Source organism: Saccopteryx bilineata, chromosome 5 (assembly GCF_036850765.1).
Source record: "Saccopteryx bilineata isolate mSacBil1 chromosome 5, mSacBil1_pri_phased_curated, whole genome shotgun sequence".
Taxonomy (NCBI): domain Eukaryota; kingdom Metazoa; phylum Chordata; class Mammalia; order Chiroptera; family Emballonuridae; genus Saccopteryx; species Saccopteryx bilineata.
Genome location: NC_089494.1, coordinates 262,409,466 through 262,427,328, shown reverse-complemented (window position 1 = coordinate 262,427,328; position 17,863 = coordinate 262,409,466). Strand labels below are relative to the sequence as shown.

At 45.3% G+C, this 17,863-nt stretch overlaps 1 protein-coding gene across 2 annotated transcripts in view; it reads right to left on the bottom strand.

Moving 5' to 3' along the window:
- The window catches only part of KIAA0232 (KIAA0232 ortholog), a 95,770-nt gene that overhangs the window by 55,640 nt on the left and 22,267 nt on the right, over positions 1 to 17,863 (bottom strand). For both annotated transcript variants that reach the window (XM_066233299.1, XM_066233298.1), the window contains exon 2: positions 1,644 to 2,118. In XM_066233299.1, the coding sequence (XP_066089396.1) occupies positions 1,644 to 1,787 (144 nt within the window). In that variant the 5' untranslated portion in view covers positions 1,788 to 2,118. The remainder of the gene's footprint in view (positions 1 to 1,643; positions 2,119 to 17,863) is intronic.

The following is a 17,863-nucleotide window of genomic DNA, read 5'->3' as shown; positions in this document are numbered from 1 at the left end:
TTTCTGAAAATAAAAATTCTTCCATGTTTATAGACATGACATTTCACTTGCCCCTAAAGAAGCATATTTTACATCTACTGGAAAGATAATAGAAAATAATAGAACCTCAGCAAGGAAATTATACAGACTATTGACCAAAATAACCTGTTTCTAATCATCAGGTTATAAGCCAATGCCCGGAAGACTTTATCTGACCTAATTCTCACCAGCCAGGGCCATCAGCAACCTGGAAGCAGGGAGAAAGCAGTGTGTCCAGGTGGAGAGGACGAGAAATGTGGGGCTGAGAAACCCTCTCCAGACACCGCCACGTGACAAATGGTGAGCACACAGCTGACACCCTCCGTATGCACGGGGCTCCGAGGCCCTTCTGCCGTCGGGGAGGGCAAAGCCCGCTGCTCCGGACACCAGCCCTGCTCTCAAGGTTAGCAACAGCGGTTCCAAACAACAGAAACTGCCCACAAAACACTGTTTTATTTGTGGAATTTGTACACGGAAATCACCCAGGGCCCGTTTGTTTGCTGGTGATAACTCCACTTCCCTTTCAGTTGAGTTTTTTTTCCCCAAGAACCTAGATTTGGTAGCTTTCTCACTTTTTTCTTTTTGAACCAAGGGCAGGGAGAGAGAGACGTGGGAACACCGAGCTGCTCCTGTATGTGCCCTGACCAGGGACTGAACCAGCAACCTTGGTACTCTGGGACGATACTTGAATCAACTGAGCTATCTGGCCAGGACTTAATTTTTATTGATTTTTAGAGAGACAGTGAGAGGTAAGGAGATGAGGGGGAAAAGGGGAGCATTTGTTGTTCCACTCAGTCGTGCATCCTTTGATCTCTTTCCGTGTATGCCCTGACCAGGGATTGATCCCACAACCTTGGTGTTTTAGGATGACACTCTTAACCGACTGAGCTCACTGGCCAGGGCCACTTTCTCACTTTAAATTTAGCACTTAACTCAAATAAAACCTTGTAGTTGCTGACTTACCTGGTGATATACAATAACTTTTGGCAAAGTTATGTGCTTTGCCAAACTTTTAGTCTACTTATTTGTCACGCACAATGGATCAATAAGCAGCTGAGGCCCTGGCCAGGTAGCCCAGGTGGTTGGAGTGTCAGCCCCATACAGCAAGGTTGCGGGTTGGATCCCTGGTCTGGGCACATGTACAAGAATCAACCGATGAATATACAACTAAGTGGGACAACAAATCAGTGTTTCTCTCTCACATCAATAAATAAAAGGAATATCACTCCTGCAGATAAAACAGACTATTAAACCCTGGCATGTAAAGAAGTATGCCTGACACATTATCAGAACGACCCGTCATCAGATGGGACAGTCCTACAGAAGGGAAACCAACATTGGGAAGCAGTGCTGCTCAGAGGCGGCAGGTGGTCAGCCTGGTACCAGTCTGTGACAGGCCCCAGAGTCCGCGCCGGGAAGTAACCAGCACTGAGAAAGCCCAAGTGTGAAGAGCCGAACTAGGGTGCTCTGTGCCACGCTCATTACCACTCACCGACAGGGGAAAGTTCAGGGACCACAGCGGTCCACAGCCCTGTTCCCAAGTAGGAAAGCACTCTTTGAAGAGAAACACTAACATGAAAACACAGCCGTGAATTTTCACAAGGGCAGTTCAAGCCTGTGAATACCTGTTCCTGCAGGTCGTAGTCATAGCTGTCATGCAGCAGAAGACTGAGGACGTATCGAGTGTAGATCATGGCATCGATGCCACATTTCTCCAGCTCTTGTCCCAGCCAGGTCTGCACTGGGCCCAGCGCATGCAGCAGAGACATCTCAGAGACAGGGGCAGGGCCTGGGCAAGAGCTGCGGGGCTGTCAGGGGGGGCCGTCCACAAGAGCCGTGCAGACAGGGCACATGGATCTAGGTTGCTGACATCCTTACAACGCGAAGCATCTTCTGGAGCTGATGTTGTGTGGGAATCTGGAGGGGGTTTCACTCCAGGAACAAGGAGAGAAGCTTGACATCTAGGATAAGTCAGCTGTCTAGAACAGGGTCTCCCTCTTCACGCATGACCATGAGTCAGCGTCCCGGTAGCAACACACGTGCAGGTGTTGACTTTCTGCTTTAATTTCACATCGAGGCCAAATGTAAGTCTGGCAGAATCTACAAAAAAAGAGAGAGAGAGGTATGTGTTACATACACAGATGTAAACTACTGGTCCACTTTATTAAAATACCTTTGCTTCTTAGAACACTTTCTTTTTTTTTTCTTTGTTATAATTTTTGACATTTTAACTAAGTGACATTTTAAACTTTTAAAGGTTTAATATCTTTTAAAAGAAAGGAAACTCAGAAACATGTATTGTTGGGCTTGTGCTACCTTATCTCCATGTTTATTTTGCTCTCCCAAGAGATGTGAGTAGTGAAACTCTGTTTGCCTGTGATGCTGAAATAACTGATCTGGTAACAAAGCCCTAGTCGGTTTTTCATCTGTAACTGATTTCAGTGAAAGAGGAGAGAGAAAGAGACAGGAGAATCGGTCTGTCCCTGTGTGTGCCCAGACCAGGGATCGAACCAGCAACCTCTGTGCTTCAGGATGATGCTCCAGTCAACCGAGTCACCCCACCAGGGCCGCCCTGGCCATTTTTAAGGATAACAGAAAACAAGCAGCTGAAGAGTAATTCACTGAAACACTGATAAAAATAATGAGTCCTTTAAATTTAAGCTTTACCATAAACAATCAGTTATTTTCTATGGCTAAGTATCTTGGACTTGCTCATCACTTGTTTCATAAAGATTAAAGTGCGACATGGGTGTGTCTGAGAGCCACGCCAGGCTGTGCTGCCGCGTCTGCTGTCACCTGCCATCCACCTCGACAGGCCTTTCTGATTACTTGTGATAGATGCCACTCTTTAATAGTTTTCTCCTTAAATTAACATACTTTCAATATGTCAGATTAATCTAACAATGGCCTTATTAAATCATGACAGTCTTTATGTTAGGGTTCTGAGTATGCCACTAGAAATGAAAATTGACAATACTGACAGGTGAATCTCATCGGCTCAGCTTTCCCATGAACTAGCAGATAATGAAAGGGCCACCAAAAGCAGCAGCATCGGCTCAGGCACAGACGCCTTCTCAGAGACTCAACAGTCTCTCGCACTCCACTATAATCACAAAGCAAATGTTACATACGGTAGATATAAAGGAAAATGTTTAATCCTACCACAGGACTAAGTTACTACTAATGTATATCCTGCTACTTTTTAAAATCCTCTCTACCAAACTATCTTTTGTGAATTGTAAAAACCAGATAAAGCAAAGATTTTCTGTAATTTTCAATCTGCTGAAATTTCCGAGCTGACTCTCAAAATTAAAACCATCAATTCTTTCATATGTTTGGATCTCAGGGTGCCAAACAGACCATCAGCTAAGTAATCAATTCTGGGGACATAACTTGGAGCAAGCTGACGAATGGGTCCCATGCAGTGAAGACCAGGCGAGACAGAAAGGCGCCTTGAGCGGTGGCTGGAAGGCGAGGGAGACTGAGGCAGCCGGAGGCCACAGGGAAAGGACGAGGAGAGAGCTGCAGAGAAAGCACCAGAATTGGCAGAGGGTCGCCCTCACACGCTCAGTCTGCTCTGGGCACACATGTGAGGAGCTCCCCGAGATAGCAGGAAAGGACCATCACAAGGATGGGAGGAAACAGGACCCACGCTCAGGGTGCTGGTGATGGTGTCTGCTTCGCACCAGCCAGGCTGGAAAAGCTCCTATCCTGATGCAGGGACACCTGGTAGAGCACTCAGGGGACCGTGCCTTAGCGGGGGGGATAATTAGCCCTAAACTAAATTCCGCTCTGGTCCTGCCTAACAAGTCTAAAAAACAAGACCCGAAATGACCAAACTTATTTCCAACTAATTTCACCGTGGTCCAAGAACAAAGCTCAAGAAATTTAGAGGAACACAAAAATATCCAGCATTCAAGAAGATAAAATTTACAATGTATAGCATCCATTCAAAAATGAGCAGGCCCTGGCTGGGTAGATCAGGTGGTCAGAGCATCGTCCCAACACCCGGAGGTCTGCGGGTTCAATGCCAGTCAGGGCACAGGCGAGACTGAACTAAGGACGGCATGAGTTAAGTGGAGAGCAAATCTATATCCCTCCTTCCCTCCCTCCTCCCTCTCTCTCCCCTCCTTCTGTTCTCCCTAAAAATCAATAAATATAGAAAGTTTTTAAATGAACAGGCATGCAAAGAAGCAGAGACAAAGGGACTGGATATGAAGAGAAAAATAAATGAACTGAAACCGACGAGAACCAACATAAAGTTACAATCAGCAGAGACAGCACAGGTGGCTTCCGCCTGCACCACAACCACTCGCAGCTCCAGTGTCCGTTCTCCTGACTTGGAAACCAATGAAACAGAACATGGAAAAATAATAAAACCAGATTTATTTTTGTTATTGAACTGCACTTTATTAATGAGGAGGCTAAAGCTCAGAGGACAATGTTTTTTGCTTTGCTTAGTTTACCTTATTTTTTTCTGAGACCTGATTTTTTACTTTTGGTGGAATTTGTCTTTTTTAAATTTCCCTTTTTATTGAATTTATTGGGGTGACACTGGTTAACAAAATTACACAGGCTTCAGGTGCACAATTCCACACACATCACCTATATACTATGCTGTGTTCACCACCCAAGGCAAGTCGCCCTCCACCATTTGTCCTCCAACGCCTGCTCCAGCCATCAGCGCACTGTTGTCCATGCCCGTGAGTTTTTCTCTTTTCTTTTATGCTCAATCCCTCCACCTCCCCCCCCCCCAACCTCCCAACCCCTCTCACAGCTGTCAGCTTGCTCTCTATTATGAACTTGTCTCTCTTGTTTGTTAGCTCATGTTGTGCATACAGTCCACATGAGTGAAATAGTATGGTACTTGTCTTTCTCTGACTGGCTTATTTCACTTAGCACAGTGCCAAAGCTGGTTCTTTCAGACAACAAACTTTACAAACCTCTAGCCAGACTATTCAAGAAAGAGGCATAAATCAACAATTTCAGGAATGAAAGAGGGGAGATCTCTACAGATTCTATAGGTATAAAAAGGAAAATAAGGAGGTATGAGAAAAAACTTTACACCAATAAATTTACAACTTAGATGAAATAGACAAATTCGTTGAAAACACAATTACTACAATTCACTCAAGAAGAAATAGAACGAATGTCTCTGTATCTATAAAATGAACTGAATTTATAGTTTAAAACTTTCCCACAAAGAAATCTCCAGGCACAGCCTGACCAACTGGAGGCACAGTGGATAGTGCGTTGCCCTGGGATGCTGAGGACGCAGGTTCAAAACCCCAAGGTCACCGGCTTGAGCGTGGGATCATAGACATGACCCCATGGTCGCTGGTTGTAGCCCAAGGTCACTGGCTCAGCTGAAGCCCCCAGTCAAGGCACATGAGAGCAATCAGTGAACAACTAAAGTGCTGCAAATATGAATTGATGCTTCTCATCTCTCTCCCTTCTTGTCTCTCTCTCCCTCTTTAAAAAAAAATAATCTCCAGGCCCAAATGGCTTCAAAGCCAAATTCTACAAATATTTAAGGAAAACATAATGTCAATTCTATACAAACTCTTCCAAGAGGAGCAAATACAGCCCTGGCCGGTTGGCTCTGTAGTAGAGCGTTGGCCAGATGTGTGGAAGTCCCAGGTTTGATTCCTGGTCAGGGCACACAGAAGAAGTGCCCATCTGCTTCTCCACCCCTCCCCCTCTCCTTCCTCTCTCTCTCTTCCCCTCCCGCAGCCAAGGCTCCACTGGAGCAAAGTTGACCCGGGCGCTGAGGATGGCTCCATGGCCTCTGCCTCAGGCGCTAGAGTGGCCCCAGCCATGGCAGAGTAAGCCCCAGATGGGCAGAGCATCGCCCCCTGGTGGGCATGCCGGGTGGATCCCGGTCGGGTACATGTGGGAGTCTGTCTGACTGCCTCCCCACTTCTAACTTTGGAAAAATACAAAAAAAAGAGAAGCAAATACTTCCCAAATCATGTTATGAGTACAGCATTATCCTGACATCAAAACCAGATAAAGAATATATTACAAGAAGAGAAAATTAAAGGCTGATATTCCTCACGAACACACATGTAAAGTGTCTAAACAAAACTTAGGAAATTGAATCCAACAATGTACATCAGACCTAGACAGTACAGGAGATATTAGAAGAATATACATCAGACCTAGACAGTACAGGAGATATTAGAAGAATGTACATCAGACCTAGACAGTACAGGAGATATTAGAAGAATGTACATCAGACCTAGACAGTACAGGAGATATTAGAAGAATGTACATCAGACCTAGACAGTACAGGAGATATTAGAAGAATATACATCAGACCTAGACAGTACAGGAGATATTAGAAGAATACTGTAAGCAAAATCTACAAAATTGTCTTTGCCATGGAACCTGTAAAATACTAGTTTTACTGTAAACAACTTAGTATAAGGCTCTCTCCATTATTTAAATACACAAAGGCCTTCATTCACTAACGACTGACTTGACAAACTGTCAAGACCAATACAGAAATGCTTTAGTATTTTTTAGTTTTTACTTGAAAACATGGTATGAACCCAACCATAAGATTCCCACTGTTGTCATTAAGAGATTTCCAGTTTCTTTAGGAAGAATTGGAGAAGTAGGCGAGAATGGCCTACAAATGCGAAATAAAGCAAAGAGCACAGAACACCTCATCAAAACACTGGCTAAGACCTTCACTTGCACTGCTGCCCCTACGAGAACTCTTCCTGCACCTGCTCCGTGGCTGGCCCAGCCCTGGAGTCGGTAGCAGTCCCAGTGTGTCTCTCCTCTCTCTCTGGAACAGACTGCAGAAGACCCAGGAGCGGGGAGGAGAGGCGGGCAGGCCTGGCAGCACTGACTCCCCGGCACTCCTGTGCCGCACTTCTAAGCAGACACCAACCACAGGGTCTGAGACGGAGGCCCCATAATCACTCGGCACTAAAGAGTGCCCATCCTCTTTACTTTGAACCCCAGATTGTCAGCAGACACCCAGGTATAGAAATTGGGTCATAACTAGCTCCCTCTCCCTCAGCAGCAAACCTTTGGTAGAGGGGCGAACACTTGACAAATGAGAGACTGTTTCTAGTTCGGGACCAAAAGGAAGGGAGCCTAGGTCTGCTGGCTCATGGTTATCTACTTCATTAAAACTGATTTTACATGGAATCCACCACGTGGCCCACACAGCAGGGGGACCTGACAAGCGCCGGCAAAACCACCGAACATCTGCCTGGCAAGTTCAAGAACACAGCTGGCAACCCCCCACACTTCAAACCGTCGACTCCTTTCCACACTCATTCTGAATGTGGCATGTAGTCACTATGAAGTTAAATGTCACTGCTTCAGTTTATTATTTTAAATTGTCTAAAAAGAGTTAAAGAAAAAGCATCTGAAGGTTTTTTGTTGTTTTTTTCAACATTCTCTTTTCCAAAGGTTTACACTAAGAAAAAAAGGACCTTTAAATCATCTTGAGACTCTTTTTCTCATGCAATATTAACCCAAATCATCCCAAAACTAGGTTGTATAAATGATCATTTATAAGTCCCAAAATACTAAATACACTTACTTTAGAATTTCTTTGAATTTTTTACTTTAAATTTTAAATGGTTTTAAAAGGTTGTGTGTACACACACATGTATGCATATAGATATATAATCTACTAGCTATGAAGTGCCCACGGAAGCTTGTAAGTCACTTGAGTCCTGACTCCCAAGGTGAAGAGGGAAGTGTGGAAGGTGCGCAGCACTAAGAATCCCCAGGCTCTTGTAGTCAGTCCCAGCTCTGCTACTTGGTTACTGCGTTTTGTATCCACAACTTCTTGGGTTTTCTGGTCAGTACAATAAAATAGTGAAGGCTTGCTCTCCCTACATTTCTCAGCCACTCACCGGTGCTGAAATGAGCGAATGAGGGCATCTGCATTTCGTGGCCTTTGCATTTCACAAAATGTCATACAAGTGGAAGGTACCATAAACTACCCTCCCAATTGTTAACTATTTGCTTCATCTTCCAGGTTCCTTCACTAGTATGAGTAAGTGAAGAACAGTAATTATGTGAAATAAACTAAGTTTTAAAAATAGATTTCCTTACTATTCTTTTTTCTTTTCTTTTCTTTTTTTTTTTTTTTTTTTTTTGTATTTTTCTGAAGTTGGAAACGGGGAGGCAGTCAGACTCACGCATGCGTCCGACCGGGAGCCACCCGGCATGCCCACCAAGGGGCAATGGTCTGCCCGTCTGGGGCGTTGCTCTGTTGCAACCAGAGCCATTCTAGTGCCTGAGGCAGAGGCCATGGAGCCATTCTCAGTGCCTGGGCCAACTTTGCTCCAATGGAGCCTCGGCTGCGGGAGGGGAAGAGAGAGACAGAGAGGAAGGAGAGGGGGAGCAGTGGAGAAGCAGATGGGTACTTCTCCTGTGTGCCCTGGCCAGGAATCAAATCCAGGACTCCTGCACGCCAGGCCGACGCTCTACCACTGAGCCAACCGGCCAGGGCCTTCTTACTATTCTTTAATAAACTAAAATTTGCCTTCACTTAAAATAATCCAGTTCAAATCTTATCATATGGTTAAGTAACATTTTTGTTCTCTGCTGCAAATTCAAAGGAGACATGTGGAGAACTCGGTACTAAGTGCAGAGGATGAGCCTGGGGAACACAAGAGACTCCTCCGCTGCCCTGGGCTGCGTGTGCCCGTCTGCAGAGCAACCTCCATGTGTGTACTCCGCACCATCCACTGCCCTGGGCTGCGTGTGCCCGTCTGCAGAGCAACCTCCATGTGTGTACTCCACACCATCCACTGCCCTGGGCTGCGTGTGCCCGTCTGCAGAGCAACCTCCGCGTGTGTACTCCGCACCATCCACTGCCCTGGGCTGCGTGTGCCCGTCTGCAGAGCAACCTCCGCGTGTGTACTCCGCACCATCCACTGCCCTGGGCTGCGTGTGCCCGTCTGCAGAGCAACCTCCACATGTGCACGCCACACCACCCCCACCCAGCACAATCAGGGAAGCTCAGCACACACTGGGCTCTTTCTGCTGCCTAATGTATGATTTCTAGCCATTTTAAGGACTCAAGAATTAAAAGCAACCCCAGTGGTGAATGAAAATCAGCCTCCAAAGACTGGGGCGACTCTACGCAGGTTTGTGGAACCATTTACAGACTTGGGACCTAACACACTAACGTGAGCCTGGCAGTGAGGGTGGCAGAGTGAGGGGAGCACCAGTCAAGCCCTCTCCTCCCTGACACTGCCCAGGAGACCCCCTGCCACTCAGGGCCCTGTGCCATTTATGACCAAATATGGGACTAGAATAAACTAAATTTTCAAAATAAAAGCATTTAGGCCCTGGCCGGTTGGCTCAGTGGTAGAGCATCGGCCCAGCGTGCAGGAGTCCCAGGTTCGATTCCAGGCCAGGGCACACAGGAGAAGCACCCATCTGCTTCTCCACCCCTCCCCCCTCTCCTTCCTCTCTGTCTCTCTCTTCCCCTCCTGCAGCCAAGGCTCCATTGGAGCAAAGATGGCCCGGGCGCTGAGGATGGCTCTGTGGCCTCTGCCTCAGGCGCTAGAATGGCTCTGGTTGCAACAGGGCAACGCCCCAGACTGGCAGAGTATCGCCCCCTGGTGGGCATGCCGGGTAGCTCCCGGTCAGGCGCATGCGGGAGTCTGACTGCCTCCCTGTTCCCAACTTCAGAAAAATACAAAAAAATAATAATAAAAAAATTTAAAAAAGCATTTAGCTCTTTATCTAGTCTGCATGTTTTCAGAATCAACAAATGATTTGTCAATTAAGGAAGAAAGAAAACAGAATTAGATATCTAAGTGATTTCATTAGTAAATACTTTTCTAAAAGACAGGTCATGGTAATGACACAAATTTTAAATGAGTACTTTAGTAACAAAGGCCTTTGCAGGGCAGGGCAGGGCAGGGCAGGGCAGGGCAGGGCAGGGTAGGGTGGGATGAGAGTCATTCTGAAAATGCTCACTGACCTTACAAAATTTCACCCCTTATGTAACAATATTTTAGGAAACACAGTCCCATCAGACATTCCTGAAAAAAACTCCACTCCTGGTCCCCACTAAGGATGGACACTACCCACTAGGGACGACCACTACCCACTAGGGATGGCCACTACCCACTAGGGACGGCCACTACCCACTAGGGATGGCCAGCAGCGTCTCCCACAAGCTATAGGGGACACGCCGCAGCTCAGTTTCTTCAATTCTCAAGAAGAGCACACCAGGTTTGCTAAATAAATTTTAAAAAGCATTTAGCTCTTTATCTAGTCTGCATGTTTTCAGAATGATAGAATCAACAAATGATTTGTCAATTACGGAAGAAAACAGAATTAGATATCTAAGTGATTTCATTAGTAAATACTTTTCTAAAAGACAGGTCATGGTAAGTGATTTCATTAGTAAATACTTTTCTAAAAGACAGGTTTGCTAAAAACTCACACAAGTTATTTAAAAAGCATAACCTCTTTCTGACGTGATACATACATATCACTTGCAGAATGTCTTCTCAGTTTACTTGTGTGACATCACAGCTAATCAAAGAGCACCAGACAGTAAACATAAACTGGGCTTTTCTGGCCAAAATGTAAAATGTGGAATGTGTCCATTGAAACCTGAGTGCCTGTGTACCCAACATATTCATCTGCCGGAACGTTCTCTGGGTCTCAGAGCTCTCCTTCTCTGCTCAAGTCTGTCATATATACTTTCAACTATAAAAATTTGCGGTACTTTTTTAACATGAAAAAAGAAGGGTACCACATGTAACTTCCTCGCCCTAACACACTCACTGTTAGTACTGTGGTGTGGGTGTTATCCGTGTTCTTTCCTTTGTATAGAACTTAAATATTTTTATTATTTCAATATGTATAATAATAGTATTTTATATTCTGCTTTTCGCACCTAACGTTATGCCATCCCGACGTTGTTCTAGGGTCCTGCTGCACTGTACTGTGACAGCCACTAGTCACATGGTGCTATCTGAATTTAAAAATCAGTTCCTCTGGCACACTAGCCGTAGCCCAGGTGCTGACAGCTCCATGGAGCTCCTGTGCAAACACAGGACACTGCCACTGAGGCAGAAGTCCTGCTGGACAACGCTGGCTTGGATGGACTACCCAGCCAACGACCATGCTGGGCTGAGCAGACTCACCAGCTCTGTCAACAGCATTCATTTGCCCCTCCTCATGTGCCTGTGGACTGTACAAGACACCCATCCTTACACTCAGAAGACACTCAGAAGACAGGTGCTGGTCCCAGCTCTTCTGAGAAACAATGTGTCCAAGAGGAACTGTATAGGAGAACTGGGAAACATCTACCTTTATGTTTGATAGGTCTCAAGTTTCAACAGGTCAAATCTCATTACAGAATGCAATCATGGCAGGTTCAATGGCAAAGTCAGCCTGGATAAAAAAGCCAAGAACAGATGAAATCGCTACAAAGCTAAAAGAAAATTGAGAATTATTAGGATGGAGACCAAAGAACAAAATTTGGAAAGATTAATCAAAACAGAGTAGGTGATTCTCAGATCACAGCTTAACACAAATGTCTGTATCTTGCTCATGCTACATGTCCATCTTGGGTGAGCAGGAATGCTCAGTGTAATCACTCTAGGAGACAAGATGACAGTGTGGCCCCAACCTTGAACCCTGCTGAGCCAGGAGCCAAAGAAAAAGATCTGTGCCAACGCGAGTGCTGGGGCTTTGCGAGCTTTCTCCTGGAGGGGAATCACTCACATCTCATCAGTCAGATCAAGTCTCGTGGCCTCACTTCACTCAGAGGGGTGGGGAAATGAACTCCTCATAGCCAGGGAGAAAAGGGAAGAGCTGTTAACAGCTGAAGTTCTTCTAACAGCTACTTCCTTGAGAGAAAACAACTCTGAAGTTTTGTTGAAACCAGCATTCTGGCAAACTTAGATGGACTATTTGAGGCACAGGAGAATTAAAACAATGCAAAAGAAAAAAAATAATCCAGGCCCTGGCCAGTTGGCTCAGTGGTAGAGTGTCAGCCCGGCGTGTGGATGCCCGGGGTTCAATTCCCAGACAGGACACACAGGAGAGGCAACCATCTGCTTCTCCACCCCTTCCCCTTCCCCTCCCCTTTCTCTCTCTCCCTCTATCTCTCTGTCTCTCTCTCTCTCTCTCTCTCTTTTCCTCTCCCACAGCCATGGCTCCAATAAGTTTGAACACATCAGCCCCGGGAGCTGAGGATGGCTCCATGGCCTCTGCCTCAGGTACTAAAAATACCTTGGTTGCGAGCATGGCCCCAGATGGGCAGAGCATCGGCCCCAGATAGGGGTTGCTGCGTGGATCCCGGTTGGGTGCATATGGGAGTCTATCTATCTCCCCTCCTCTCACTTGGAAAAGAAGAAAAATAATAATCCATATAAAAGACCTTACAGCAACATGCTCAGAAAGGTCTCAGAAGGCACGAACACTGCTGAAACATTCAGACCTAAACAGTGATGCAGTTCTTTCCTGCCCTCCCGCCCCTACTCTAATTACTTAAGGCCACACTGCTCTGTCCCCATCCCCCTCTGCCTTTTGATGACATTCATTCACCCTGTTCTACTACTGCCTCCTGCATGTAGGTTCCCTCACACGAGGCAGAAAGTTCTTCAGGGCCAAACTGTGACATATTCCATGCACTATTTAGGAGAATGCTTAGGCCTTGGCTGGTGATCAAAACTGTGTCAAACTCAATACTTCCCAAGTCTAAAATGTGGGGAATAAATTATAAAAAAGAGAGGTTTGGGAAATAAAACAACACTCATAATATTAGCACGTGGAGGAAAAACCTCCACTCTCATCACCCACACTCACTGGAGGGCCGTGGCCCAGGCACTGGACACTTGGTAGTGACACACCGACGACGACTTCAGGCGTTTTCCTTCTGCGCTGACCATCCTGTACTAGTGGGCGCCGATCTTCGTTCTTAGGTAACCACCTTGTACTTCTTTCTACTGAAACCCATGCCTCTCTTTGACCTGGCACCATACTTCTGCAAATCATGCCTTTTATCATACAGGCAGTCCCTGGGTTACAAACAAGATCGGTTCTATAGGTTCGTTCTTAGGTTGAGTTGCACGTAAGTTGAAACAGGTATATTTACCTATATATTAAATGCAACTTAGATGTTTGTCTTGACAGTCTTTTTTATCTTCCTGTGCATATAAACACTTAACATTTCAATCCTACAGAACCTATCTCATTCGTAACCCAGGGAAGGACTGCCTGTATATTTTTATACAGATATATATTTTATATATGTATTCATTTCACAATAAACTTGTTAAAGTGCTCAATATTCAAGAATATGCATTACCTTTCATAATTCTTCAATTTGGAAAATTCCCCAGAATTTTCACAAGAAGAAAACCTTGGAACGGGAAAGGTAAAGGATATAAAATATGAATAGAAGAACATAGAAAAGAGAACCAGAAAAATGGGTGCCTGAAATACTAAGATTCTATGACTTTTCACCAAGATGCTAAGTAATATTTGCCTGGCAAACCAGAGATCCACACACAACACAAGGTGGTTTTATATAATCTTCAAGGCCTGTTATTTTCTTTTCTTTTTTCTTTTTTTAATTTTTCTGAAGCTGGAAACTGGGAAGGCAATCAGACAGACTCCCACATACGCCCGACCAGGATCCACCCGGCATGCCCACCAGGGGGCGATGCTCTGCCCGTCTGGAGCGATGCTCTGTTGAGACCAGAGCCATTCTAGCGCCTGAGGCAGAGGCCATAGAGCCATCCTCAGCGCCCAGGTCAACTTTGCTCCAATGGAGCCCTGGCTGCGGGAGGGGAAGAGAGAGACAGAGAGGAAGGAGAGGGGGAGAGGTGGAAAAGCAGATGGGTGCTTCTCCTGTGTGCCCTGGCCGGGAATAGAACCCGGGACTCCCGCACGCCAGGCCGACGCTCTACCACTTGAGCCAACTGGCCAGGCCCAATTTTCTGATCTCAGCCCATTAAGTGGAACCAAGGTACTGCTTATGCTTTTGGAAGCCAGCCTGGCTTAGAGAATCTGCAGCCTATACTGAAACTCTATCACAGAAGGAAGGGCCAGGGGCTAAGAGCTGATCACGGACACATGCTTAGCCTAGGTAGCTGGTATGGACAATCAGAGCTACAGCCTCTTCCCCACCTAGAAGTGTGTAAAGCCCTAGGAAATGAATGCAAGGCCTCTTTTTAAGACACTGTCATCAATGAAACTAGTACTTTCGCCTGGCGCAGAGGACAGAGCGTTGGACTGGGATGCTAATAATAATAATCTACTTGATAATAACAAGAATTAGCAAACGTCTTAAATTACAAGGAAAAACCAGACCTGGTTAATCTCTCTATGTGTAAAAGATAAGGAAGAAGAGATAAGGAAAAACCAACCAACTACAGAATGACAAAATCTAGGTGAAAGCGCTCAGTTCTACATAGAATCATAAGCACTAAGTACGTCACCATCCCCAAGTCCGTGTGCTCACGCTGCAATGCTTAGAAAGGTCTACTGATCCAAGAGGCACCGACTGGGAAAACGGAAGAGCTGATCTTTAAATCCAGAAGTCCAGTACAGAGTTCAGGCTTCTTTTATGTCAAGGGAATGCGAAATGGGAGAGGCAAGAGGTGACTGGCAACAGAAGCCACCAGCAGGGAGGAAGACCGTTCTTAGTCTGCTGACTCTAGCTGATGTGGGTCCAGTCACAAGGTTCCTGCAGATCTCTGACAAACAAGACATGGGTCAAAGCAGGCCTGGACAAGACCGAGTCAGAGAGGCCAAGTGTTTCACTGTCACAGACTTCCATTAAAGCAAAGCAAACGAACTCGAGAACAGTGTGCGATGAGACTCGGGAAGAGGGAAGAGCTCTCTGTCGGACCTGAGCAGCCCTCCTCGGAGGCACACAGAGCTGAGTCTGGATCAGCCCAAGTTCTTGTCATTTTACCTGGGCTATTATTATGGAGACAACCAGTTTATGTAAAGTAACATTATTCTATTTCTAACTTTGACTTGACTGGCAGTTATTTGATAGTTCATACTCATGTTAATATTTGTGGTTTGAAAAGCTCGACCACTTTTCACTGACTAAAATTTCTTTGCAAGCTATCACATTACAATAACCAATGAGGTGTTTACTTCATTCAGATCTATTAGATGTCATAAATCTGTAACAGGGCCTGACCAGGCGGTGGCGAAGTGGATAGATAGAGCGTCGGACTGGGATGCGGAGGACTCAGGTTCGAGACCCTAAGGTCTCCAGCTTTGAGCGCGGGCTCAACTGGTTTGAGCAAAGCTCACCAGCTTGGACCCAAGGTCGCTGGCTCGAGCAAGGGGTTACTCGGTCTGCTAAAGGCCCGCAGTCAAGGCACATATGAGAAAGCAATCAATAAACAACTAAGGTGTTGCCACATAAAACCGATGATTGATGGATTGATGCTTCTCATCTCTCTCTGTTCCTGTCTGTCCCTATCTCTCTCTCTCTCTCTCTCTCTCTCTCTCTCTCTGTAAAAAAAAAAAAAAAATCTGTACCAGGGCTACAAAATCGGCAGTTTTTCATGCCTTCATAAGTCCTTACAGATCTACAAAAATGCTTTTTTCCCCTAAAAGGGGCAGACTTTGAGACAGCTGTGGATGAAAAGGGGCCACATACTAAACCTGACAGGCTCAGGGGAGGCCCACGTGGAAAGTCTTACAAACCCAGGAACCAGAAGTAACCACGCAGATGGTCTGGATGTAAAAGTTTCTAACTAAAAGTGGTTCCTGGTGAGTAGTCATGATCTAGGCGTGTAGCTTCCTGTACAAAAGCCAATCTTTTTTTTCTTCAAGATTTCATTCATTGATTTTAGAAAAAAGAGGGAGAGAAAGGAAGGGAGAGGGGAGAAAAGGGAGAGAGAGGAGGAAAGAGGGGGGAAGGGGGAGAAAGGGGAAGGGAGGAAGAGAAAAGTGGGAGGAGGAGCAGAATGAACGCAGTAGTTGCCTCTCCTATGTGCCTTGACCAGGCGAGCCTCAGATTTTGAACTGGCAATCCCAGCATTCCAGGTCAACACTTTACCTACTGCACCACCACAGGTCAGGCAACAAAGGTCAGTCTTCAACTTCGAAGTTGTCTACTGTCTTGTGTACCTGTCTTACAAGGTTCCTCTGAGGTGTCGCAGGGACCTTGCCCGGACCCCTTGGAGACACAGCCCTGCACCAGAGCAGGGCCCATGTGACCTTGTTGCCCACACACCACCTCCAGTTCTGCCAATGTTAACTACCCTGCACCCACCAATGTAACATTTTACTTTCCATCAAAACCCAGAGAGTTCCCCCAGTGTTCCTGCTTCCTGAATCTACCACCAAGGATTTCATGTAGCCCCTTCCCTATCCTCCTTGACTCTAATGTATCCAGTCTACCAGAAAGTTCTGTCCGTTTTTGGAATAAAACAAAATACAAATTTTTCTTACCGTCAATAAACTTTATTAAATAATATAACTGCCATTATTATTAATGATTTCTTGCCAGCGTGAGGGCAATTTGTATATCCCATTTTTGAAAAATGTTTTATCTTTTGATGTGAAAAATTGAACCAGTGCTTGTTTGATACCGTCTTCATTTTTGAATTTTTTGCCCTTCAAAAAATTTTGTAAGGACAAAAACAAGTGATAGTTGGAGGGTGCTAAGTCCAGGGAATATAGTGGATGCGACAGAATTTCCCAGCCTAGTTCTGCAATTTTTTGACGAGTCCCCAAAGCAGCATGTGCAGTTTGATGCTGTATGATGTTGATACAGTATGATTATCATGATGCAGTATGATGTTGTTCCTATTGAACATCGCCGGCCTCTTTTCTTGGACTGCTGTCTTTAAATTATCCAGTTGCTGACAATACTTCTCCAAATTGAGCTTTTCGTTCAGTTTTAAAAGCTCATAATGTACTGGTTCTCGAATGTCCCACCATATACACTACATTCTCTTATTCAGAGTCAAATTTGGTTTAGAGGTGGAAGGGCTAGGTTTTCCGGGTTCACAAGATGCCCTTTTCCTTACAATATTTTCGTAGGTAATCCACTTTTCATCCCCAGTTATCATCCGGTTCAAGAAGGGCTCAATTTTGTTCCGAGCAAGCAGAGATGTGCATATGACGACTCGATCATCCAAATTCTTCTGACTTAATTCATGTGGCACCCATCTTGAATATTTCCACACCAATCCTATCTTCCGAATATGGTCCGAAATGGTTTGCTAAGCTGAATTAAGCCTTTCTGCAATCTCCGATGTTATCAGAAAAGGATCTTGCTCCAACATGGTCTTAACAACATCGTCATCATCAATCAAAGATGGTCACCCAGGACGTGGCTTATCAGAAAGGTTGAAATCACCTGTTTTGAATTTTTCAAACCATCTTCTGCATGTCCTATCAGACACTGTACCTTCACCAAACACTTTCAATAAATTTCTACATGCTTCTGTAGCATTTCTTCCTTGTTGAAATTTGTATAAAATACAGTGGCGTAAATGAACTTTATCAGTAGCCATGGGTATATCGCTTCACACATAAGACTAACGTGAATCAACTTTTAGTTAATTTGCTACGTCAGTATGTATACATTAAGTCAGGGGTCTCAAACTCGCGGCCCACTGAACAATTTTGTGCGACCCGCAGACTAATCCACGGGCTTACTTAATTTTATCCAAAATATTTTGAACTTTGTGGATTAGTCTGCGGGCCGCACAAAATTGTTTGGTGGGCCGTATGCGGCCCATGGGCCGCGAGTTTGAGACCCCTGCATTAAGTGATAAAAATAGAGAGGCACACATGCGCCAAATAAACGTGCTTACGTGTCGAAACTTGTGATAGAAACAGACAGAACTTTCCG